The sequence below is a fragment of the Euleptes europaea genome, chromosome 11 (assembly GCF_029931775.1).
Source record: "Euleptes europaea isolate rEulEur1 chromosome 11, rEulEur1.hap1, whole genome shotgun sequence".
Classification (NCBI taxonomy): Eukaryota; Metazoa; Chordata; class Lepidosauria; order Squamata; family Sphaerodactylidae; genus Euleptes; species Euleptes europaea.
In genome coordinates this window covers 47,671,192-47,697,384 of record NC_079322.1, presented here as the reverse complement: position 1 = coordinate 47,697,384, position 26,193 = coordinate 47,671,192, and the positions used below count along the sequence as shown (strand labels likewise).

Below are 26,193 nucleotides of genomic sequence, written 5' to 3'. Positions count from 1 at the left end.
CCCTTCCCCACAATGGCCACCCTGTGGGGGTTACCGCATTATGTATTCACAGCGATGTATTAAGAGTTTGAAAATGTTATAAAAAACACCGCTTTAAAAGGGTTTTTGGATGCCACTGCTACAAAATGGTTGGAAGACGTCTTCACAGCTAAAGGGGCCAAACAAAGTTCGAACAGTTTTTTTAATAACAGTTTCAAACTCTTAATACATCGCTGGGAATACATAATGCGGTAACCCCCTGAGGTGGGTGGGGCTGAGAGAGTGTGACTGGCCCAAGGTCACCCAGCTGGCTTTGTGTGTAGGAGTGGGGAAAACAAATCCAGTCCACCAGGATAGCCGCCGCCGCTCATGTGGAGGAGTGGGGGATCAAACCCGGTTCTCCAGATCAGAGTCCACCGCTCCAAACCACTGCTCTTAACCACTACACCATGCTGGCTCTCACTTACCTACTTGATCTTTTCCGTGCACTGCAAGGAGGTTGTCAGGTCTCAAAAAGCATGGCCTGAACATACTAAGAGTCTGAAATTAAGGGCTCATCAAAGCGCTTCATTGGAGCAATATCTAGACTGCATGCCCCTGTCCAGCAGATTATGAAACACAGAAACACAAAGTATTTCCTACTGTGGGAAAGGCTGTAGGCCTCTTGATGATTACAGTTTGAAATATACAGGGTGAAAATATAGAAAAAGCATATAGTAGCTCAAGCCAAAGCAAATATTTCCTGGCTGGCTGCGAAGTGTATTAAATTTTTAAATTTTACATCATACCCAAGGATTGTAATGACCACTGCATTTTAGCTAGCAGTGTAGCTAAATCTACAGCCTGACACTAGTTTGCTTTATCTTAAAGCTGTAAAAGAAAAACAATAACTGATAAGAATGTAATATACACCATAAAACAGCAGTCATAAAAATAGTTAAAAAGCAACTGAATCCAATACAAATTACAGCAGAATCAGCATCCATACAAACATTCAGCTACAGATGGATCTAGAGCGATTGTTAAAAGAACCATAATGCCTAAAAATTGGTAAATTCATCACCAGCTGAAGCTTTGTCGGGAGGCAGTTGTCCATGCTCCCCTGTTCCCAGGGCTTAGCCCTCATCACAGGCACTCAAAGCTTGACTTCAGGGACCCATAACCAGACACTCTGGGTATACTACTGGTATTTCCCTTCCTATACTAAACGTGAGCAAAATAGATACGCTGGTAATGAATTCATGTACACCGTACACTCTCCCAACACACACACTAGTCAAAACTTGGTCATTGCACAGAGAGAGATAGCAGGCACAGTTGAGCTGAGGACACTGTTTTCCAAATGTTCCAGATCACGAGGAGGGAGAATATGCATGGTTGTAGACACTTGAACACATGAAGCTGCCTTCTACTGAATCAGACCCTTGGTCCATCAAAGTCAGTATTGTCTACTCAGACCGGCAACAGCTCTCCAGGGTCTCAGGCTGAGGCCTTTCGCATCACCTACTTGCCTAGTCCCTTTAACTGGAGATGCCAGGGATTGAACCTGGGACCTTCTGCATGCCAAGCAGAAGTTCTTCCACTGAGCCACAGCCCCTCCCACTTCCTCTCAATGTCTGCACTGTGCACATGATCTGGACACTGCTGAACCAGGGGTGAGGGCCAGATCACTCATCCCTCTTCTCCATGTGTTGACTGAATATTTGGAGGGATCTTGTACTCAGGGCTATAGGCGGCCTTCACTCCTCTGTAAAGATGGATGGGAAACTGTGATTTGTGCCTTTAATAAATGACCATTATAAATGATTAACGTAGAAGGCTGATGTAAATTAATAACTATGAGTAATAGAGTGTGTGTTCTCAGTTCCTTCCTACGTCAAATCTCTAGTACTAGCATCCCTTCCAGGGTGGTAGTTGTAAGGATTACCCTATGTGAAATAGAGCCAGCATGGTGTAGTGGTTAAGAGCAGTGGTTTGGAGCGGTGGACTCTGATCTGGAGAACCGGGTTTGATTCCCCACTCCTCCACATGAGCGGTGAAGGCTAATCTGATGAACCGGGTTGGTTTCCCCACTCCTACACATGAAGCCAGCTGGGTTACCTTAGACTAGTCACAGCTCTCTTAGTCACAGCTCTCTTAGAGCTCTCTCAGTCCCACCTACCTCACAGGGTGTCTGTTGTGGAGAGGGGAAGGGAAGGTGATTGTAAGCCGGTTTGATTATTTCTTAAGTGGTAGAGTAAGTCAGCATATAAAAACCAACTCTTCTTCTTACTATGTATGTAATTACTGTCCTTAAATGGCACTATCCCACCAGAGTATCGAGCTGCACAGACATTTATTTCACACAAAGTAACAAACCCATCCCAAACCAGAGCCAAAGTCTTTAATTAGCATCAGGGAATCATTCAAGCCTGGCTTTTCAGTAGTAGGGCTAAGCCCTGGAACGGGTGAAATGCTGCCGAGCAAGTGAAACTGCTTCTCCACAATGGCTTGCTTGGTGTCAAAATACCCAGCTGGTGAATCTTATTCTCTAAAGCCTTGTTATGATTGCCCTAGAAGTTGTAGTGAAGTGTTTATCCTGTGGTTCCAGCTGCTGTTAAAAGTTTGTTATGGATACTAACTCTGTTGTCATTTGTATATGCTTTATTTGCTGTTTCTAGATGACGTTTTATGGTATATATTACATTCTTATCAGTCATTACTTTCATTTTACAGCTTTATTTGAAGTTATGCACTTTAAACAGGTGTTTTATAGAAAGTTGTAGATGTTTTAAAAAAAAATTTAAATGTACAGAGGGCCTTCCCTTCACTATATAGCAACTACAATACTAGTAGGGTTGGGTTTCTGGGAATAGAGTCCCCCATTTTAGTCTCTTTATGTATGCCACCTAACTCCTTTCTCTTTCTCTCTGCTGTAGCTTATAAATACTACCATCTTCAGCACTTTATACAGTTTAACAAAATCTTCAACACGCATACTATTTGTTTAAATGTATTTGAAAAGCTGCAGTAGCCCTGCATTACACAATCTTGCTTATTCAACTAGGGGTTTCACTTTTTTGGCTGACCTGGTCCCTACTCCTTAAGCAGGTGGAAACTTTTTTCTACAGTTTATCTCCATGCTAGAAAAAGATCCACTTGCTGAGGATACAGAAGAAGCAGGGATAGTTAAAATAAAGTGGCAATCCGATTAATTGAACCACATAGACAAGATCACACTTTCCTGCTCTAGCTAATGCACAGTGTTAAATAATGATTATATGACCAGAGATGGCAATTTTATACAACTCAGAATCCCCACATAGCCCTAAGCCAGTATTGAAAAGGCAGGGAAAATACATGCACATTTTTCTTTTTAACTACACTTTTGTGATTTTTGACAGGGAAAAGAACACTGATAATGTATTACTGAGTATTCACTGTAATTATTTCATAATTACCACCTCTTCATGCTTACTAGAAATGTCCACAATTTCAAGAACTAAATTTCACTATTGCCTGGGATCCCTTTGACAGCTATATGGTATATACGGTAGCTCTTTCTTCATGGGCATATGGACATAAATGCAGAGGCTTCATACCCTAAAGGGAATCCTGTGTATGCTTGGGGGGGGAGGGACATGTTCAGAGCAGCATGTGTATGGCTTTTTACAACCTTTTCAAACCACGTTTAGGGATAGTCATGGAATTATCACATACTGATTGATAGACTGGTTATCTCTTAATAAATGTGTACTAAAGATCGCTGAGCATTAAAGAATAACTAACCCTTCAACAATTCTGAGTATATATTAGTTGATAAATTCTGTACTAGTTTAAATTCAGTTGAACTATTAATACCAGTTACATTTCCTTAATTTCCCCCTTTTCTCCTCCTAAAATGTTTCATCCCTGCACAAAGTGTGTCCCTTTAGGCTAACTGTTCCAAAGAATATGCCATTGTTTAAACCCAAGTGGGAGGGTGGAATCTTTCCTGTATTCTTCTGATTTTATTGGTCATGGTGAAACATCTCATCATGCTCACTATTTCTTTGGATCTCCAAATATGTGTTAGATGCCTGGGTACCCCAAATGTGTTCCTTTTTCTGAACCATAAAGTACAGGATACTATTTTCCTTCTACAGCATGACCTGAATACCCTTTCCCAAGAAAATTCTATTATGCTCCCAGTCATTCTCTGCTTCTATGTATTAACTGAGATGATTGGAGTGTCTTTGAGCATTTGCAAAGTGCTTTTTCCTGATCACCAGTGGTATATTTACTTGATATCGTGGCAGAACTTCCAGGTGACAGGAGTGGCTTACAAGGAAGCTTCAATCCTGCGCTTCTCTCTCAGTTCAAAACTTGAAGAAGAGTTGGGTTTTGTATGCTGACTTTCTCTACCACTTAAGGGAGACTCAATCAGCTTACAATCACCTTCCCCTCCCCTCAACAGACACCCTGTGAGGTAGGTGGGGCTGAGAGAGCTCTAACAGAGCTGTGACTTGCCCAAGGGCACCCTTCGTGTGTGGTTTCGTGTGTAGGAGTGGGGAAACAAATCCAGTTCACCAGATTAGCCTCCACCGCTCATGAGGAGTGGGGAATCGAACCTGGTTCTCCAGATCAGAGTCCACCGCTCCAATTTCTTTCTAAACAGTAGTCTACAAGAAATTTGCCAACATAATCCCACATGGTAGGTCCAACACGCACAAACGGCTCCTATTCATTTCTGTACAAAAAGGAACTAACTTTAAGGAGGGCAATTTCTAAACATTTCTAAAAATTTCTAAACAGTCAGCACAAACAGGAACTAACTTTAAGGAGGGCAATTTCTAAACATCTTAGTATCCTGGATAGGTCTTTTTTTCTGTTTTTTTCCCCCCCTGATGCATGTGCATCACTGTCCTATAGCGCCTGCGTTTTTGGTTTATTAGTTTGGTTCATGCGTACAAGAACCAGGACCTTTTGCTTCTCCAAAGACAAGACGTGAGAAGCGCTGTGTAGCTGTTGCCTGGGAATTTCGTGGGAGGGGGCGCGGCGAAGCATTCTGGGAGTCGTAGTCCAGGGCCTCTGGAACGTGACGAGCAGCTCCCCTCCCGTTCGAGCATCTCTCACTACAACTCCCATCAAGCAACTCCCATTTTGCAAGAGGACGTTTTCTGCATCCCTTGAGGGGGGGGGGAACTCCTCTTGCGGGCTTTCCTGGGCTAGAAGAAATGACCAGCTGTACCGGTGGCGGGTAGCTTCCCTTGCTTGCAAACGCGCGACCGGGTGCACGTGGGCAAGGATAGTTCCTGCGCGGCGGTGAAGCGCCTGTCCTTTCCGGAGAGGCTGCGTCATACCCGGGCCTCTCCGGCCTTCGATGGGGACATACCCAGCGCGCGCTCCACCTCCGCGCACGCGCGCTGGGCTGAGCTGAGCCCAAGGTTACCTGCCAGGGCTCGGCCCTCGTTTTCCCCTCGGTCGTGTTGGGCCTGATTGCTCTCCTTTTGCGACTGATCCTTCCGCATCTCTCTCCAGCCCCCCCCCCGGGTAACGCCAAGTGGGAGCAGCAGCCTGCAGGGACGCCGCCAGCAGGAGCAGGTGAGGGATGCTGAACCAAAAAGGGGGACCCCCCCCTTCTGTTTTCTTCCGCCTCGGCTGCTGGGGTTTGTTTGTTTTTTGCTGGGGGAGAGTTGAATATGGAAGCAAACAAGGCTTGGGAGGGGAGGACGGGTTTTGTTTGGGGTTTTTTTTTTTTGTCTGTAGGGCAATGCGGCCTAGGCGATTCTAGCCGGTGGTGGGTGGCCTCTGGGTATGCAGAGGGCTGGGAACTGTATTCGTTTTTATATAGATTTTATATTTTTTATATTTTAATAATGTGAAACGAAGTAAACAAATGAAATAAACAAATGCAAACGAAATAAACAAATGCAATAATAACAAAAAAATTAAAAAAAGAAAATACAAAAGAGTATCCATTACAAAAGAGTATCCATTATAATTATACAGAGTTCTAAAATTCAACAAAGCAATAATACCCTTTTGACCCTCCACCCACCTTAAAAAGCGCCCCCATACCTGACTTCCGCAGAAGTGTCTAAACCGTTTTTAAAAAATTATTAATAGTAATAATAAAAAAGTAAGTACACTTGTTTCTATAACTCACTCACTAAGATAGTAAAATGGGGCTGGGAACTGTGTTCGGACCAAGCTGCCGGGTAGCGCCGAGATCTGGCTGCAGGTCCCCGTTTTCAGCCTTGCAGAAGACCGAGGGTGCAGACGGGCCCCAGAAATACTGCGGGGTTTGCGGAGGAGGGAAGGTAAGGAGTTGACCAATGCTGTGTAATAAAAAAGTAAGTACACTTGTTTCTATAACTCACTCACTAAGATAGGAAAATGGGGCTGGGAACTATTCGGACCAGGCTGCCGGGTAGCGCCGAGATCTGGCTGCAGGTCCCCGTTTTCAGCCTTGCAGAAGACCCAGGGTGCAGACGGGCCCCAGAAACGCTGTGGGGTTTGCGGAGGAGGGAAGGCAAGGAGTTGACCAATGCTGTGTAATAAAAAAGTAAGTACACTTGTTTCTATAACTCACTCACTAAGATAGTAAAATGGGGCTGGGAACTGTATTCGGACCAAGCTGCCGGGTAGCGTCGAGATCTGGCTGCAGAGCCCCGTTTTCAGCCTTGCAGAAGACCGAGGGTGCAGACGGGCCCCAGAAACGCTGCGGGGTTTGCGGAGGAGGGAAAGCAAGGAGTTGACCAATGCTGGGTTACGAGCAGTGCTGGATTTACATCTAATCTATACAAGCTATAGCTTAGGGCCCCACTCTCTTGGGCCCCCCACAAAAATTTAAAGGGAAAAAAATGTACATTTCCAAAATATAAGATAAAAAACAAATAAAATAAAACCTACATACAGCAACAGTGTTGGCATTATTAAGTTTGTTATGAATAAAAAATCATTTTAAGTTAGAGCTTAATAATTATTTCACTATTAATATACTTCTTAATTATATTTCAGTTCAACAATTACTTTGATAAAATACATATTTTGTTATGTGCAAATGGCTTTAGATACCTATTAGGTCCATAAATTACCATATAGCATATATTCAACACAAAAAACAGCGACAATTTGTTGTTGACAAAGGACAGCTGGACATATAAAGGGCCCCATTACCTTCGAGCTTAGGGCCTCATCAAACCTAAATCTGGCCCTGGTTACGAGGGGCCACAGGAAAGTAGGCTAGGCTGTGGCCTGGGAATGAAAATGTCCCCCCTAACGGTGCAGCCCAGAGCCACTCACGGCGTTTCACATAAGAATACTGGCAAGCCAAGGCCTCAAGATCTACGAGGGATGTCCTATGAGGAGAGACTTAAGAAGCTGGGTTTGTTTGGTCTGGAGAAGAGAAGGTTGAGGGGTGACATGATAGCCATGTTTAAATATCTGAAGGGATGCCATGTTAATGAGGGAACTAGTTTGTTCTCTGTTGCTTCAGAGACTAGGACACCGAGTGATTGATTTAAACTAAGAGAAAAGCGATTCCACCTAAACATTAGGAAGAACTTTCTGATGGTGAGGGCTGTTCGACGGTGGAATGTGCTGCCTCAGAGGGTGGTGGAGTCTTTGGAGGTCTTTAAGCAGAGGTTGGATGGCCATCTGTTGGGAGCGCTTTGATTGTGGGATCCTGCATGGCAGGGGGTTGGACTCGATAGCCCTTGTGGTCTCTTCCAACCTTGTGTGATTTTTGTGATCATGGCTTGAAATATCCCCCTTCTTTTAAAAAAAAAAATCCAGCCTGATTAAGAGTTCTGGAGAACTCAAGAGCTTGAAGACTATATTATGTAGTTTTGGTTGGTCCTAAGAAAAGGGCCTCTGTAAAGTTTGGCCTTGGTCCAATTACGTGCCTTGGTCTGTAAAGTTTGGCCTTGGTCCAATTACGTGCAACCACTTTGCAGTAACTGGAGTAACCATTTAAGATTGTACTGTCTGATTATCTATGCTCTTCCTTAGTCTCCTTTATTCCCTGCCTCTTGCTTTAATCTCAGAGCACTCGCGTGTCTCTTATTTACATACCTTTCCCCATGCTGCACATATTACTAGTCTCAGAGAAGCATGGCTTTGTATTGGGTGTCTGAAATGGAGGGCTTGTTTAAAGGGCAGCATTTTCACCACCTGCCCCTGTCCAGCAGGTGTCAAAACATGACTTCATCCCTTCTTTTGAACTGTGAAAGAGACCGTAGTTTTAAATAATTACTTCTGTGCTGTTCATATAGATCAAGGAAGCAGAGCAGCAACTTTAATTTGATGTTAAAGATTCGTATCCTTTTTGTGTGTGTGTGTGTTTTACAAATAACCAAGGAGAATGGCATGCTTATTTTCGTTGTGGGGGAACTTGGAAGGACAGTCAATGGGAGTTGGTCAGCTTCTTAATTAGAAATTATCTTCATAAATAGAGCTACACAGGTCTCAAGGTTGCTATACATTGAGGGCTTGATGTTTCTGTTGTTTTTAAGAAACCCTGATTATAGTCCCCGGAAACGCTTTTCAAGCCATGCTTACAATGAAATTACTCGAAAACCTTTAGTTAAGCATTTAGGTACTGCATGTTTATGCCCCAGATGCATTGCAGAATAGTCTGTATAGTTTTTGTAGGCCCTCTTCAAGGAATAAACATGTAATACTTGAGGTACTTGCCTAGTGCACACTGCCTACTCAGAAGTAAGTTCCACAGTGTTCAGTTAGTTGTGCGCAGGATTTCAGTCTTAGTTGTTTTGCTTACACAGACTTCATTGCAACATTGTGCCAATTTGTAGTTTGCACTAACCATGATTTAGAGCTGAAACTATAGCGTCTGTATAGCAGGCAAACCATTGTTTAGAGTTATGTAATTCTGGTGTGGTGGTGTTGATAGTCACAAGGCCAAACCATTTCATCAGTAGTAGCTTATTTTGCTGTAGTTTGAAATACCAATGGTAAAAATAGGGAAGATCACTTGACCCAAGTCAGACAAACAACTTTGGATAGTGGACTTCTCTGTATACTGTTAACTATCACTTGTGTTTCCAGCAGTAGCCAAATGAAATATGTATAGTGCAAGATAAGTGCTGGAGTCACCACACTGCCTTATCTTATACATGGCATTATATTAAAGTGTCTAGTGTGATAGCAGTTTGCTTTATATCAGAAGTTTTGAAGTGTTGACCTAGTGAACCTTTCTCTAATCCAGAGAACAATCTAAATAGAAGAGAAGGCTGTTCAACTAAAAACAAACATGTTTTCGTCTGGGCTTATGGTGCTCCTGTGGCAACAGGGTTGTTGGTAGGGATGCTGGAACACCTGCACTTTGCTACTGGCAACTATGACATGAGCCAATCAGGCAGCCAATCAATTGGCGGACTGCTCAGCTGTTCACAGCCTGGTTGCATCCTTTTGCAGAAACAGGCTACTTGCAGCCATCAGAAGCCAGCTCCCAGCTGATCACAGGAATCGGATGGAAGTCAGGGTCTTCTGATCTCCCATCCTGTAAACTTTGGTGTCTCCTCAATTTGCTAAGATCTAGCAGTTGGGGGTGGAGGTGTCAGAAGCCCAGGCTCATTCTCTTTTCCCCACCCCAAGTTGTCAACTTGGGCTGTAGAGAAAATGAGATGTTCCTGTTCTCCACAGCCCAAGCTCTCTGTTTGGGATGAGGGGAGAAGCAGATGCCTTCTCTTCTCGAGAAAAGAGCAGATTGCTTTAACTGCTGGGAAAGGAGAGACATAGACTGTTTCTCCTCTCCCTTTTGCAATGGGAAAGATCAGAAGCCACTTTGTAGAAATGGGGGTGGGTGGGAGGGGGAGAGTGGCTCAAAAAACCATTTCCGGCTGATCCCCCACAACCTCTGAGACAGCTTCTGATACCCCCAAACAAAACTTTACTACCTTCCAGCACAACCAGGCTAGGATCTAGGGAAGAACTAGGAGATCTCCTGATCAGCTGTGACCTGGCTTCTGACCAACAGGCAGCTGTGGTCTTGTTTGTCAGCTGCCGAAGTTGCTTGCTGTAAGCTGAACATATCCTTCATGGGCACATGGTCTGATTGTGTCAAACTGGGTGTGTTCAACTGCTGAACAGGTTCGCAGCAAAATTTTAGTTGTCAGCAAGGTTCCTCTACCTTTAACATCAGAAACCCAGCAGCTGAAGCTTTCCTCACATGGAGATGTCACACAGCTGTTAAAGGCACAGCAGCCCTGTTAAGAAAAAAATTGGCACCCCCACACAATATTGCTTACAGATGCAGTGGCTGGAACAGCTGCTCTAGTATTTCCAGTCATCAAATATGTGGGTCCCAAGTGATAACAGAATACCCAAGTGATAACAGAATACATCTTAAAAGAAGGAGGCACAATGCTCAGTGCTGTGGATTGCAAAGTTTATACTTTACCAGTTTAGAAATCACTTTACTGGTTGCCAGTTGGTTTCTAGGCATAAATTAAAGTGATTTTTTCCCCCTTAAAGCCCTAGATCAGTGGTTCTCAAACTGGGTCGCGACCCCTTTGGGGGTCGAACGACCCTTTCACAGGGGTCGCCTAAGACCCAGGTCGAAGGGGGCTGGGGAGGGGCCGCGGTGGGGCGCAGGGCGGACCTGGGCTGGCTAGTGGTGGCGTCCGCCTCCCAGGCCACACCACGCCACGTGGCCCCTGGGACTGCGGCGGGCCCCAAGCCGAGGCAGCCGGGAGGCGGCGGAGGGAGAAGGAGGCTGGCGTGGCATGGTCCCCCACCCTCGTTGATCCACAAGACGAGCGGAGGCGGCTGCAGGAGGGTGCATGGCGAGGCGCGTTTCCCCCCATGGGTGCGCAGCGGGCCGTGGACTGCGCCGCACTGCAGTGTTGGGAGGGGCACCCTGCGCGCCTGAGGGTCTGGCTGTGGGGGGGCTGTCAACTGCTGCACGTGTGCGCGGGGATCGTGCCAGGGCGGGAGGCGGCCGGCAGAAGGTGGTTGGCGGGCGTTTAGGTCGGAGAGTGGGGCGGAGGGCTCCTCGGGGCCTGGCGGTGGAAGGAATGGGCAGGAGCCGGGGCTCACCGAGCGGGCTGGAGAGAGTCTGCGCAAGCGGGAGAGAGTCTGCCCAGGAGGCTCTCGCGATACAATGGAGCGACCGCGTGCCGCTGATGCTGGGGAGTAAGAAAAGAACCAAGGTAAAGAAATGTGTCCTTCTGCCCATGGCCATGGGTTTTCTTTTTGGCAGGGGTGTGGCATTGAATGGTTAAAACGTCGCCAGCCTGCCCACTGCCTCCTGGCTTCTGCTTTGGGCTCCTCGAGAGAAATTCGCATTGCGCCAAAGGACGCGGTGCCCGGACGAGGAAGCCCCTCGCGGTGCCTTTCTCTCTTGAGGCCGCCCGCAGCCTGGAGAGGAGGGGGAGGCAGAGAGCAAGCTGTCCCCACCTCACCCCTCTCTGCTGCACAGGCCCTCCTTCCTCCGGGGCTGGCAAGGGGAGCGCCAGAGCGCGGCGCTCCCTGCAGTGGAGAGGGGGGCTTGCCGATGACGGAGGGGCCTAAGCCCCAAGGCGCCCTCCCTGGCCCCGCATTAGGCCCCGACGGGAGCGAGAGGCGGGAAGGGGCCTGCCCCGGCGCTCAGTGGCTTGGCCTTTGGGGAACTCCGAAGGAGAGCAGAGGCCCCCTTTCCCCCCTCCCCCGGCCTTTTCTGAGCTTCCCGGGGCCCGTGCTTGGCCGGAGAGAGAGTGCCGAAGGCTTCTGCCTGGTTACACCGGGCTGCGGGGCCGCATGTGCAGCCCTGTGTGTGTGTGTGAGGGGAAAGCACTCAGCGGGGCACCGGCCAGTTCTGGGCCACCTAGGCAGGCCCCGACGGTGCCCCACCGCTGCTGTGCCCCACCACCTCCAGGAGGCACCCGGCACAGCTGAGCCGCTGCTTGTCCTCCTCCACCACCACATTCTGGCAGGCACCCAAAATGGAGGGAGGGCTGATAAATTGGCAAACTTAAGTGGAGGAGTGAGAGGATTTGGGGATCATGATGCACGCCTGTACTCTCCAGGATCAGAGGTGCATGCCTATTATATTGGGTGCTGTGGAACACAGGCAGGATGGTGCTCCACTCGTCTTGTTTGGGGGCTTCTCTGGCCCCTGGTTGGCCACTGTGTGAACAGACTGCTGGACTTTATGGGCCTTGGTCTGATCCAGCTTGGCTTTTCTTATGTTGTAACGGCCTTCATCCGTTTGAATTTCACAGCCGAGTTGTCCCCCCCCTTCCCCCAAATTGTATTTCTTGCACTTTGCAAATTTGAGAGATTGTCCGCGGCCCGGGATTTTGCTAGTATACGGCCTGGTGTTTGAGTGACTGTACTGACCATCATAGGGTTCTTAATTATAAGATTTGGGGAAAGGAACCCTTAATCCAGTGTTTTATATACATTAAATTTATATACATGAAGTAGCAACGAAAATAATTTTATGGTTGGGGGGTCACCACAACATGTGGAACTGTATTAAAGGGTCGCGGCATTAGGAAGGTTGAGAACCTGCCCTAGATGGTGTGGGTACTTGAATTATCACTGTCTCCATAAAGAACCTGCCCACCAAAAGATTGATTTCTGAGATCTGCTCTGTGAATCATCACTTTTTTTGAAGTAAGTTAGCTATTGACCATAGATAAGGTTTTTTCTCTGGAAGCTCCTCAGTCCCTTCACCTGAGCAGCTTCCAGATACTTACTAAATATAATTGACCAAGTGAAAATCTTTATATTTGACCAGGCCTTTGTTGATCATGTACTGTTGTGTGTGGTTTCCTTTGCTAGTAGTGGATAGGTGTATTAATTTTGTTAACTGATACACTTTGACTGAAGAAGTTTTAACATAGGTTTGTGCTGCTGTTTGAATATAAATTATAGATTTTGGTGATAATTTTTGAATATAACTTATATCTTTGTTTTGTTTTATGCTGTATAAGGTATTACTTGGTGAAGCAAGTGACAAATAAATCAATAGGGATAATGAGAATATAATTGTAAACAGTCTTTGAAATAGACCACAGCATTAATCCGAAACTCATTAGGTCCTGAACAGATATAATGCTTAACAGTAGTTTGTTTTCCTTAATCATGGTTAAGTGTAGTCTGTGGACACTTTAACTGTGTATCAGGATTGACTGCAAACCAGGATGCGAAACTAGGGTTTGGGTGGGTTACGTGTTACATCTGCTCCTAGCTGGCCATGGCTCTTCTTGCTAGAAGAGCCTAGAAAGGCAAGGTAGGCCTTGCCTTATGGATACCTGTATGTGCCTTTCCGGACAGAGCTTATTTTGTATAGCTAAATCATGGTTTCATTGTTAGGTATGTATGTAACCTAACTAGGGTTAACAAATCATTGGTGTTAAGTGGAAGCATGATCACAATAAAATATACCTCCCCATGGATGTTTTCAGGATTATTATGCAAGAGCTACCACTTGTCCTTTTGGGCCATGACAGCAAAATAAATTTGTTTCTGTTCCCAAATCTGTCATCCACTTTAAATTCTCTCCCCTTCTCCTCACATCCTCCAGACCTTTTCTTAACAGCATTTTTGCCAATCATACAGTCAGAAAACACTCTGTCCCATATCCCCATGGTTACATTTTCTTTAAAAGATCACGTTCTTGTTTAGCTTGCTTATATTCAGCAAGTTACATTTGTTGAGGGAGTTTCTTTAGCTCTAAATACTGAAAAGCAACTCTTTTTATAAGCTTCTGCAGAGATGCATCCTCTTTATTGATGCCAGTTTGAATCTCTGCCTTGCTGTATAAGAGAAAAGGAAAAATGGTACATCTTTATTCACTATTAAAATGTAACATAAATACAGTTTCATAGCTGTGGGAGCTGTAGAATAAATTAAAAAGTAAAATCTTGAACAATCTGAATATGCTGTGGGTTGGATAAATGAATAGTTGGAAACTAGAAGAAGAGTCGGTTTTTATACTCCACTTTTGTCTACCATCATGAGTCTCAAAGCGGCTTAAAATCACTTTCCCTTTTCCCCCCAACAGGCGTCTTGTGAAACAGGTGGGGCTGAGAGAGTTCTGAGAGAACTGTGACTGGCCCAAGGTCATGCAGCAGGTTACCGCTCATGTGGAGGAGTTGGGAATCAAACCCCGGTTCTCCAGATTAGAGTCCACCACTCTTAACTACTACAGCATGCTGGCTGACAGCATATCCCCAAGCTTGGGTCTCTTTGATCTTGCCATTTGCTAAGGATGTTGGTCGTCTAACTGCTGATCACATAAAGTAGTACAGAACAAACTACAAGTAAAGTAGCACCTTATTGACTAACTAAAATCTCCAAGGTACAGGCTTTCATAAGCCAAAACTCATTTTGTCAGATACACTTGACAAAGCTCACTAATATCTTATAAAATGAGTTTATACCCTGGAAAACTGTTGTTAGTCTCTTAGGTACTGCTGGACTCAAATTTTGTTCTGCTACTACAGACTAACATGGCTACCCACTTGAAAGTAGTACAGTCCCTTTAATGCCTGCCTGAAACAAAAAACAGTGTAATTTTTGTCTTGGAAATAATGATAAAAATAGCTTAATCGTTCTCTGTAACAGGGCCCGCAACAGTAAATGCCTAATATTTTAAGTTGTCTTCTGTAACTTTTTCTTCCATCAGACATGGGGAAATCTTTTTCATTACCTTCACATATATCTAGAGAAGATGGAAGTTCATCATCTGACAATATGAAGAATGGCTTAGTGCATTCAGAATCACACAGTGAAGATGGAAGAGGTGGAGATGTGTCACAGTTTCCGTATGTTGAATTCACAGGAAGAGATAGTGTCACATGTCCCACATGTCAAGGGACAGGGAGAATCCCACGGGGTAAGTTTTGATATGCGAAAGTTACTTAACCATTGACTGCAGTTTAAACCATGATGTATTTTAATCTTTAAGTGCTCATTAGTCAGCAAATGAGTCTCTTTTAGAAAGTGTATGGTGAGTTGTTTTAACTCTTCTATCTCGACAATATTAGTCAAAAATGTCTACCTTTTATTTCTTTTATTTGTGTTTTTTCTTTGTATGCAGTTGATAGTGCTGAAGCGGCATGCATGATGCCTTCCTCTTCCATTCAACTTTAACCTCATAGCAGATTTGGGAAGCAGGTTAGGTCTAGAGAGGGGATGACTGGCCTCAGTTCACTTGGAAAACTTCATGGCTGAGCAGGGATTTAAACCCCAATCTTCGTGGTCCCAATTCAACATTGTGTCCACTACAATACGCTAACTGAGCAATCCAAAGCAGGGGACAGTGGTTTAGAAGAATGTAATTCTGATTAGGATTGCACTACAAGTCTCCTATGTCTTGCCTTCCAATCAGCCAGCCAGCTTTCCTGTTTTTTAGCCAAATGCTTTGCAAGCATAGTGCACAAATTAAAAGCCACTCGAGGTCTGTAGCAATGACTTGACTGGCTATTTCAAATCAGTATTCAGCACGCATTCCCAAACACATGCTGCCTCTGTCTCCTTGCTTTGCTGTTTCTGCACCTTGCATTCCATTACCCGCACATACATGATCCACTAAGAGCACATGCTAAAAGGAATGAAACTTCCATAAGTTTTTATCCTAGCTGTTCTGGTAACTTTCTCACAACTTTGGATATCCTCAGATCCCTGCATCTTGATCCTGTAGCCATTCTTCCGCCTGAGTCTCCCACCACCCCATTTTGTCTTCTGTTTCAGCTATGCTTCCCAGTCCAGCCTCCCCCCCTCCCAATTTTCTCTTTTCCCCCCACCAGCAGTCTACTGTGTTTCTTAGCGGCCTCAAGCAGATTTCGGAAAGAAATTATACAAATAAAGGAAGGCTTTTTCTCTCCCAGAACAACAGTAAGGCTTGTCCAAACGATCAGCTCAAAGTATACTCTAATGGTGTGTTAGCCTTTTTAGGGCTGTCCTTCAAGTCTCTTTTTAAAGGCAGAAATAGTACAACTTCCAGTCCTCTTGTAATTGGTGGAAAGGGGAATAGGTAGACTGTTCTCTCTAGTAGCATAATCTTCTATTCTTTTCATGAACTTGCATAGATTTTTTACAAACCTCATAAACATGCCAATACAGTTATTCCAAATAATATAGTCTATAATATATTGGTATAATATATTGCCTCCTCCTTGTCCTGGTCCCTGCCTTTCTGCCAGCCTAGTTTCTCTTCTGCCTGGTGGCAGTAGTACCCAACCATCTTAGTTTCTCTGCCCCCCACTTGCCTGTTCTCTCTTCCTGCCCATTCAGCTTCTTGCCCTCTATCATCAGCTGCCGTGGCATCCCAAGAGCTGTTTCCTTTACATTATCAGTCGATTACACAGACTCGCTTCCCTGGTTTGGGCTTTTGGGGATCTTTCTGCCAGGTGGATCTTCTAGATTTGCAGACCCCCACCTCCATCTGTTTAGGGCCATAGTATGTAGATTATTTTAATCTGCATTATAGGGGTTATGTTCAGAATTAGCTATATTGATGTTTTCAGTTCTGTTAACCTAGGGTGGTACATATTTTTATTGCAACAATTAATGTAGAAATCTCAAGGTTCTAAACAGCTGCTTTTTATCTTTTAGGACAAGAGAACCAGCTGGTTGCCTTGATTCCGTACAGTGATCAAAGATTGAGGCCAAGAAGGACGTAGGTTACACTAATAATGGGAATGTGTGGTATTGGTAGCTTCTTGTCTAATAAAATCTAGTGGCAAACTAGTACGGTAAAATTTTTGTTATCTGGCATTTGATTATTCGCCAACTCTCATGACCTAAACTCAGCCAATCTGGCCATGCTGATCCATAGTTTTGTAACCTCAAAGTTGGATTACTGCAATGTGCTGTGTGTGGGGCTGCCCTCAAAGACAACCCAGAAACTGCAACTGGTCCAGAATGCGGCAGCCCAAATGTTGTCAGGGGATAGCTGCTGGGAACATATGTTGCCCATTTTGAAACAGCTACGTTGGCTGCCAGTCTGTTTCTGAGTTAAGTTCAAGGTTCAGATTATGACCATTAAAGCCCTTCACAACCTTGGGGGCCACATATTTGAAAGACCATCACCTTCCGTGTATCCCTGTGGGCCAACTGTGGTTATCAGGCAGCTATCTGTTGGCTATCCCACCACTTAGGGTGGCCTATCTGGCATCGATCAGAGGCCAGGTCTTTTCCATCATGGCTCTGGCTCTGTGGGGAGGGCTCCCTGAAGAGGTGAGGGGGGCGGGCCTCCTTGGAGATCTGTTTGCCGGGGCTTTTGAGGGAGTCTGAATTGGCAGGTGTCTTTTAAGGGAGGCAAGGGGGAGGGATTTGGGGGTTGTTATTTTATTTTTGCTTTTAAACTGAAAATGTTTTTTAACTATTATTGTAAGCCGCCTTGCACCATGAGGAAAGGTGGTTTTAATAAATACATAATTCAGAGTGCTGAGTTGACTGCCATCTCCCAGAGGACAAACTCTTTCCCTCAGCCACCAATACCCCTTTGTCTTTGAGTGTGCTTGTGTCCCACTTCCGCTTCTCCAGTCAGCCAGCTTGACGCCTGTAACCATTTGCTGGGCTTTCAATAGCCCAGTGCGGTAATACCGGGTACCTCCTAACCCATTTGCAAGCTGTCAAGAGCCGGCTTTTCTAAAGGGCTCCAGGGCAGCTGCACCGCTTGACTGCCTCCTGCACAGGATGGCTCCATGGCTTGGAGGGTCCCACCAGGCGTAGGTGCTGCTGCTGTGATGTTCCCAAGGGGATGGGAGTTGGCAGCTGCAGGTTCCTCTGTGTAAGCATTGGGGCAGAGCAGTAAGCTTGAGTATGTGGCATGTTTGGTTAACCCAGAACTCTCATTTCCCATGAGTGCTAGATCAAAGCTTCTTAAATTGTAGGTTGCGACCCCATATGGGGTCATGTAACTGACTGGGGGAGGTCATGAAAAATTTGGCAACCTTAAAAGGTTTCTTTATGATTTATTATCAGTAAACGTTTGATTTGTATACCTATTTTATATACCTACAGTACATACCCGGGGTTGCGTAAAAATTTCTCGGGTGAAAAGGGGTTGCGAGTGGAAAAAGTTTAAGAAGCCATGTGCTAGATAATGGCTTTTGTTGTACTTTGAAGAAGTAATAGTTCTGAAGTACTGCTTTTCTGTACTGCGGTTGAATTGACTCTTGTGGATCCATTAATCTCATGCGCATGCAATGTTTTGCTGAAATAACACCGTCTGATGTGGGTTGGGCTGCATTGCTAGAGATCCTCTAGCTGACTGTTGGCACAAAGTCTTATGAGTGCAGGTGTTCTGTTGTGCTGAGGAAAGACTAGTGCCATGTCATAGAAGCTGTGCGTCCTGTTTGCTTGTAGCCTTGGTTGGCTATACCTTTTGAAGGCCTTTTTGCCACTTCAGTTGTATCCCTTTGCAGGAGTTAAGGGAGAGTGGAGCATCCACTATGCAAGCACACTCATTTCAGAATGGCAGCTTTTCCCAAAATGGGTGTGTGGTGAAAGAGGTAGCTGCCTGGATGTAAATTCTCCAAGAAGTTAAGTGAATTAGACTGGAATCCTATATACATTTATCTGGGAGTAAACCCCATTGAACACAGTGGGATTTCCTTCTGAGTAAATATGCTTAGGACTGTGCTGTTAAAAATATTTAGAATGCGAGGAAAATATGTAGGGCTGCCACACCAAGTTTAAAAGGGAGTATTTAATCGATACCTAATTTTTCTCTCTTCGTCCCCCTCCCCCCAATTTTCTGCAGAAAGCTTTATGTGACTGCCTCTGTAATCGGGTGCTTACTGCTTTCTGGACTGGCGGTATTTTTCTTATTTCCTCGCTCTATTGATGTGGAATACATTGGAGTCAAGTCGGTATACGTCAGCTATGAAGCACCGAAGCATGTAATATATTTAAATATTACGGTAAGATCATTATTAAGTTAACCTTCGTTTCCTTCCACGTTTGGTAATTAGGGGGTCTTTTAAAGATGCTGCCAGCTTTATTCATCTAGAACTCTAAACGGTCTCTTCTGCAGAACACACTGAACATAACAAACAACAATTATTACGCTGTCGAAGTTGCGAACATTACAGCCCAGGTACAACTGTCAAAGACTGTCATCGGGAAAGCACGGCTGAACAACATCACTCACATTGGCCCACTAGATATGAAACAGGTAAACGTGACTGTGTTTGAAACAGAAGCTGTTGGCTGAGTTTTGGAACAGCCACCTTTTGCTTCAGAGTCTTATTCTGATTTTTCTCCCTCCAGATTGACTACATGGTACCTGCAATTATACAAGATGAAATGAGCTACATATTGTAAGTGGTTCTCAATCTCATTCTGAATTTATAGGGATATGTAGGGTTGCCAACTTCCGGGTGGGGCCTGCAGTACTGGGATAACAACTGATCTCCAAACTACAGAGGTTGGTGCCTCTGGAGAAAATGGCAGCTTTGGAGGGCAGAGTCTATGGCAGGGATTTTTTAACCTTTTTGAGCCTATGGGCGGCTATGGAATTCTGACACAGGTTGGTGGGCGCAACCACAAAATGGCTGCCACAGGAAGGCAGAGCCAGCCACAAAATGGCTGCTGCAGCTTATTTTCAGCCATACAGTGAAGATCCTTGTGCTGTGGTTGGCAGCTGCAGCCAAAACAACATTTTAAAAATCTGCACAGCCAATCAGAAGCCATGCTAGGCAAAAATCCCGCCTGGCCTCTCCCACTTTCTAAAAACACTTGGTGGGTGCCATGGTGCCCATAGGCACCACAATGGGAACCCCATTCCGTGGCATCATACCCTTACCGAGCGCCCTCCCTTTCCCAAATCTCCCAACGTAGAGTTGGCAGCCCTCTAGGGACGTGTAATTTGGCTATCAAGAGAAATAAAATTTGTGTATGTCCATTTTCGCTTGCTAGCATTTCTTTATGTGTATTGGTCTATTTTTTTCTTTTATAGTGAATTTTGTACCTTACCCTCTATCAAAGTGCATAACATAGTCGTAATGATGCAGTAAGTATGGATTATATTTTTACTGACTTAACCTAAAAGCTTCTTGCTGATCTCACTTTATTGGTACTGGTGCGCAATGGAATGTGGTGGGAATGGAGTGTGGTGGGCTTCACGTATAAGCAAGTGTTTGCATAGTATGAGGGAATCTGTAACCTAAAAAATACAACCTTGAGTCCATAAAATTCTGTTAGAAATATGTATCATATATATGATATAATGCCAGGAGCTGGAAGACAGTGCTGATTGCAACAATAATTTTGATGTACAAAATATATTATTTGATGTAGAAGTCTAGAAAAACCTGCTTTCTAGAAAACAGCCTAAAGCCTGACCCCTTATAGCTAAGGAAGGTGTAGTTATATTGGCAGAGAGTTACTGCTGATTTGTTAACCGTCATGCTTTTTAACATGGTGCTACTCAGAGGATGATGTTTTGTGAAGGCCTATGGCCACATACAAATAAATTCTACTGTACTGTTAACTGTCATGCAGTGTGTGTGGAAACTGCAGTTGGAAGAGTATGCTGAGGCCAGAGTGTTGACTGGAGTGGGTCATAGGGACCATATCACTCCAGTCTTGTTCCATCTACACTGGCTTCCAATTTGCTTCCAGGCTGGTGCTGGTATTGACCTGTAAAGTCCTGTATGGTCTGGGACCAGCATACCTTAAGGACCACCTTCTCCCATATGAACCTATCCAAACACTCTGGTCATCTTTCGAGGTCCTGCTTTGGTTGCCCCCGCCATCTGAAGCGAGATGGGTGGCAACCTGAGAAAGGGCCTTTTGGGATGTAGCACCAAAACTTTGGAACTCCCTCCCCAGGGAGATCCATCTGTGTCCTCTATCAGTGTCTTTCGCCAGCAAGTGAAGACTTTTTGTGTGTTTCCTCTGGCATACCTCCATTAACGGTCACTGGGCCTCCTTCTGGTGTTGGTTATGTTTTAAAAATGTAATTATTTTATCACTTTAAATATATTTTAAATTGCTCAAATCTTAATTTTTTTATGTTCGCCACCTTGTGGACTCTGATCAGGTAGAAAAGGCAGCATAAAAATGATTTAAATAAGTCAATAAATAAAATCATGAACATGATCTGGGCAGGGGCCCATCCCCTTTCGGCCCTCAGACTTTAAACATGTGCTGTAAAAAATGGGAGAACATAGGGAGCTTGGGGAGACTGTATCTTATGCAGCATCTAGTTCAGAGTTATTGGAAAGATGTACCTGATCACCATCTTAGTTTGCCACGGCTGGGCCCTGCTGGAACTTAAAGGACAAGTAAACTTTTCTAAGGAGCTCCGTGGCGCAGAGTGGTAAGCTGCAGTACTGCAGTCCAAGCTCTGCTCACGACCTGAGTTCGATCCCAGTGGAAGTCGGTTTCAGGTAGCTGGCTCAAGGTTGACTCAGCCTTCCATCCTTCTGAGGTCAGTAAAATGAGGACCCATCTTGCTGGGGGTAAAGGGAAGATGACTGGGGAAGGCACTGGCAAACCACCCCGTAAACAAAGTCTGCCTAGTAAACGTTGGGATGTGGCGTCACCTCATGGGTCAGGAATGACCCAGTGCTTGCACAGGGGACCTTTACTTTTCTATTCCAATATGCAGTTAAATTATCTTGCTCTGTTTTGCTCATACTTTTTCCTGTGTAATAGGTCATCTCTAAAGCTCTGATTTCATGTGTCTGATACGAAGATGATCCCTTTCTATTTTTATGAACTGACAAGTTTAAAATTAGCTTACTGTGAGCTTGTATCTACTTACAAACTACATGTCTTTTTTTCTTCTTCTTAAGAGTGACTGTGACAACCTCTTACTTTGGCCATTCTGAACAAATATCTCAGGAGAGATACCAGTATGTAGACTGTGGCGGAAACACAACATATCATCAGGGACAGACAGAATATCTAAATGTCCTCCAGCCGCCTCAATAAAAAGAGCAGAGTTAAAGCTTGTATTGGGGAAAGAAGATGGCTGTTGGTTCATCCATGCTGAACTTTTGATCATATTTGGTACTAACTTAAAAGGTTATATGTATATAGTTTAGCTGTCCTGAAGGCTTTGAGACATAAGCAGAAAAAAGCAAAGTGTACATGATCAGAAATGAGAACTTCTTCCTCCACTTTTAATGTGTAAGTATTCTGTCAAAGTGTCAGAAAGAAAATGAATCTTAAATCAGTGAACTTGTAACTTTCATACATGGATTCACAACATCAGCGTGCAACCACATAATTGTATAAATGACACTGGGTCACTTACAATTATTATCTTTGAAAAGTTGATTACAAAATGATTTGGTTATGATTATTTCATTCAGATGACAGCCTGTACATCTGATGTACGGAAACATGTTTAGCTGTGTTAAGGCACTATTTTCTTTGCATCATTTATATACTACCTTATAAGGTTCTTGAAGCAGTGTACAATAATAAAACAACCAATAAAGATCAATTCAAACCAACACAAATAACATAAAATAAAAACAGTGACTGCTATAATTTAAAATTATTTTAGCAGCAATTCAAAATAGCAGGATATATTTAGCAACACATTCAGTAGCAACAAAATCCAAGCAATCGGATAAATAAAACCAGCCACACAGAGATGAAAAAGCTGATCATTAATGGCCTGGAGAGTAAAGGAAAAAAAAAACATTCTTAACTGGTCCTAAAATTGAACAAAGAAAGTGTGAGGTATAGTGGGGAGGGGATTCTAAAAACGAGGTGCCGCCACTTAGAAGGCTGTTTTCCTTATGGCTGTGCATTCCATTTTGCAAATGAGAATACTCACCAGGGTTCAGGTGCTGATCTTAGAAGCTAATATTTAGTTTAGTTTTTATTATACTGGAATTTTCTTATGAATTCCATTACAGGTGAAGAACTTGATACAGTCTTGTTTTCACAAATCTGCCCGATCTGCTTGAAATCTTTGAGTAGATTGGAGATCTAAATACCCTTTATATATACATTTGCAGAATGATGGCAGCATGATAAAGTGTAAACTATAATACATACAATTTTATGTTGGAAAAACAACCTGAGCAGTACATACCTATATAACTTTACTGTAAGGAAAACTGAAACACACTTTTATATATTTCTTATCTACCCAATTTGTTGATCAGCAATAATGTATGCTTCACATTTTGTGTTTCGTTTTTAAGATCACTTAATTGCCACTGGGATAATACTTGACTGTAGATTATCGACACCTTTATGGGAATTCAAAATGTGTTAGGGTCCGTCGTCTCCCCCCCCCCCAAAAAATCCATATTTTCTCACTTTTCAGATAGGGAGTTGATCTAGAACAAAGACATCATTGTCCTTTAAAAGCTCACATATACAAGGTTGGTTAGAGCTGAAGTATAATTACAGTTAACATTATTTTAGTGCTGAACTGAACAGGGAGATCAATGGTGTAGTGCTAGTTTGGCTTGACTTGCTCTCTCCCATGCCATTCCAGTAACTTTTGAAGGGAAGTTGTCATGTGGGCAGGCCAGAAGAGGTGGTTACTTCCTGGGCTGACCATGTTTATGTTAAGCAACACTGTTGACGCAATCCATTTTGCGATCCCTTCTACCACTGGTGGAATGGTAGGCAGCGGGCCCATTCTGCAACTGCTCCTATGCCTTTCAGGTTATGTTTGGATAGGGTTGGATCTAAGTTTCATCCACCTGGTAAGAAAGCATTTTTTTGGTTGCACAGTTGCTGTATTTTTACAGATCACTGCATTTTCATCTGTATGAGTTTCTGCTTTTTCCATTTAAGATACGGTAAAGTGATTGCTAACAATTTTAAAACTCTGGGCCATGTTAACCCAAGTTAAGCACTAATAAAGTTTCACTGGTCTTGATGGGATAAATATAAGTTATGTGGTTAATTTTTTTTCTCATGGAGATTAAACATTAAGCACATTTAAACTTTAAAAGAAAACAAAGTTCATGAATGAATTGCTAAGGATTTGACAGGACCATCACTTGACAAGAAAGGTGAGAGTTTGACTGCAAATGGTCATGATATTAAATGAGTGCATTCTATTGTCAACTTTATTCCAGTGGCTGATCTTAAAAGAGGAGAGTCCCTAAAGAACCTTGTAAGGCCCAGAGCACATTTGCTTGACCACAAGTGTTCTATACAGGAACTACCTTTTTTCCTTTTGGGTTCATATGTGACGCTATATGAATTTCTATAAAATTGTCCAAAAGTTGTATTTGGTAACACAGTTCAACATTTTGCATTCTGCTGTTGGGACTATGGAAAATGTTTTGGAATTTGCTTTGTAAATATATGTATAACTACTTCACAGTAGATACTTTTATTTTGGCCAGCTGATGTTACACTGTTAAAAAGAAGACAAAAGCTGTTATCAGCTTGTCCTACAGCTCTCATTCTGTAGCAGAAGCATTTTGCACTTTGAATGGAAGTTGGTTAGATAAAATTCAGCAGTCCTAGGACTGCATTGTAGTACCACTACATGTGTTTTCGATGGGAAATGAATAATTTAGAGAGTTAATTAGATAGTATGTTAACTTAATTATGGGATCTGTTGGGTATAATCAAAATACAATCATGATTATTTTACACCTCTGAAATACTAGCATTTAGACACTCGTTCTGTAAAATTTAACATTCCAAGGGTACTCTTGTTTTCTGTAACAATACATTTTGAGAGGTTTTACTGCATTTCTATTGTATATGCGTGTGGCGTTAACATTGCTGTACTTCAATTGCAACTACCTATTGCTTATAAACTTTTACTTCAGAAATGCTTTGATACAGTTTATATAAACTGCCGATGAAGTGAAACCCTTGCAATATTTTGAGACTTCCATGTGCAATGTGTAGCATGGGCTAATCACACATTGTATAGCCTTTTTGTTGTTTTTATTTGGGAAAGCGTCTTTAAGGTAAAGAGAGCTGGACAAAGCTACACAGCATAGTAAACACTGTTGTGTAGACAGAATCAAAGCACTACTCATTGCCATCCTATCTGTGTGTCTTCAATGCCTTTTTTCTGATTTGTGACCTCTACGTAGGTTTAAAGGATTGCTGCCATAAATGGGGAGGGGAGAACCGTTGCATTGTTTCTTTAGTCTGGAATGTAGATTATTTCTTAAATATTTAAACCCCATACTCTCAGTGTAGTAATTATTACAGTAACTTTTAGTTTCCAGTAAAAAGACAAACATATAAACAAAAACCAATGATAAGCCTTCAAGAAAACAAATTTTAAAGCAGTAACTGCAACACACCAACAGACCAATAACTATAAAATTGGCAATAGTAAAAAACTTTTAACACAATAAAACCAGCAAAGGGGCCTAAAAGGGACAGGCTACAGTTAGATTCATGGGGGGAGAGGAGGAGGCAACAGAACAATCAACACAGTTAAGGTTTAAGTGGAGTAGAAAGCTTAACAGAGCTAGTATCAAGCAGATGGCTGAGAGGAGCCACCCTTGTTGCTTTGTTCTGAGGGGGCACACACAACCAAGCCTCTAGATGTTATCAGCTGGTAAGCAGGCTTGTATTGGAGCAGGCAGCCCTGAAGGTATCCTGCTCCCAGACAATTTACGGACAATAATTTACACTTCAGATAGTGCTCAGACGTGAAGGGAAAGTCAGTACAGTATGGTTAGTTCCTTGTATTTTATGCCAATACCAATGTTGGTGTTGTGTTCTCGGCCAACTGAAGATTCCAAACAGTTGGAACATGTAGTAGTAATCTAATCTCAATTTGATCGGAGCTAATGGAGAACTGGCTACCCAGCCAAGGAAGGAACTCAGATGGTGCACAGGCTGAAGTTTATTTAAGGATTTTAATACTTTTCAGACATTGCCTGGTAGGCCTCCAGTTGTAGGACTGATCTAATAGCACCTGTAAGATTTGAACCTTCTGTGTTAGGATGAGTTTGTGTGTGTGTAAAGTGCCGTCAAGTCGCAGCCGACTTATGGCGACCCCTTTTGGGGGTTTTGCATGGCAAGAGACTAACAGAGGTGGTTTGCCAGTGCCTTCCTCTGCACAGCAACCCTGGTATTCCCTGGTAGTCTCCCATCCAAATACTAACCAGGGCCGACTCTGTTTAGCTTCTGAGATCTGACGAGATCAGGCTAGCCTGGGCCATCCAGGTCAGGGCAGGATGAGTATAGATCCACTTAAAACAGGCTGATTTCCCAATCCCTAATTGGATGTCAACCACCAGTACCTCAATCTTTTCTAGGTTAAGCTTCAGTTTACCAGCCTGCCTCCAGCCTGTTACTGCCATCAGATACTTTTTCAAGACCTGT

At 43.6% G+C, this 26,193-nt stretch overlaps 1 protein-coding gene across 1 annotated transcript; it reads left to right on the top strand.

The window, feature by feature from the left end:
* Positions 1-5,509: 5,509 nt before the first annotated feature.
* Positions 5,510-21,975, top strand: TMEM106B (transmembrane protein 106B). Its single transcript, XM_056857323.1, has 8 exons — positions 5,510-5,541; positions 14,579-14,788; positions 16,510-16,573; positions 18,665-18,824; positions 18,938-19,078; positions 19,174-19,223; positions 19,862-19,915; positions 21,705-21,975. Exons 2-8 carry the CDS (start codon positions 14,581-14,583, stop codon positions 21,841-21,843), a joined length of 816 nt encoding a protein of 271 aa, XP_056713301.1. The 5' UTR covers positions 5,510-5,541; positions 14,579-14,580; the 3' UTR covers positions 21,844-21,975.
* The last annotated feature ends 4,218 nt before the right edge of the window (positions 21,976-26,193 follow it).

Bases quoted from the DNA above. Each gene is read 5' to 3' on its own strand.
- TMEM106B (XM_056857323.1), top strand. From the start codon at position 14,581: ATGGGGAAATCTTTTTCATTACCTTCACATATATCTAGAGAAGATGGA. The intron at 16,574-18,664 runs GTAGGTTACACT...AATTTTCTGCAG, and splicing joins AGATTGAGGCCAAGAAGGAC to AAAGCTTTATGTGACTGCCT. The intron at 18,825-18,937 runs GTAAGATCATTA...TCTCTTCTGCAG, and splicing joins TAATATATTTAAATATTACG to AACACACTGAACATAACAAA.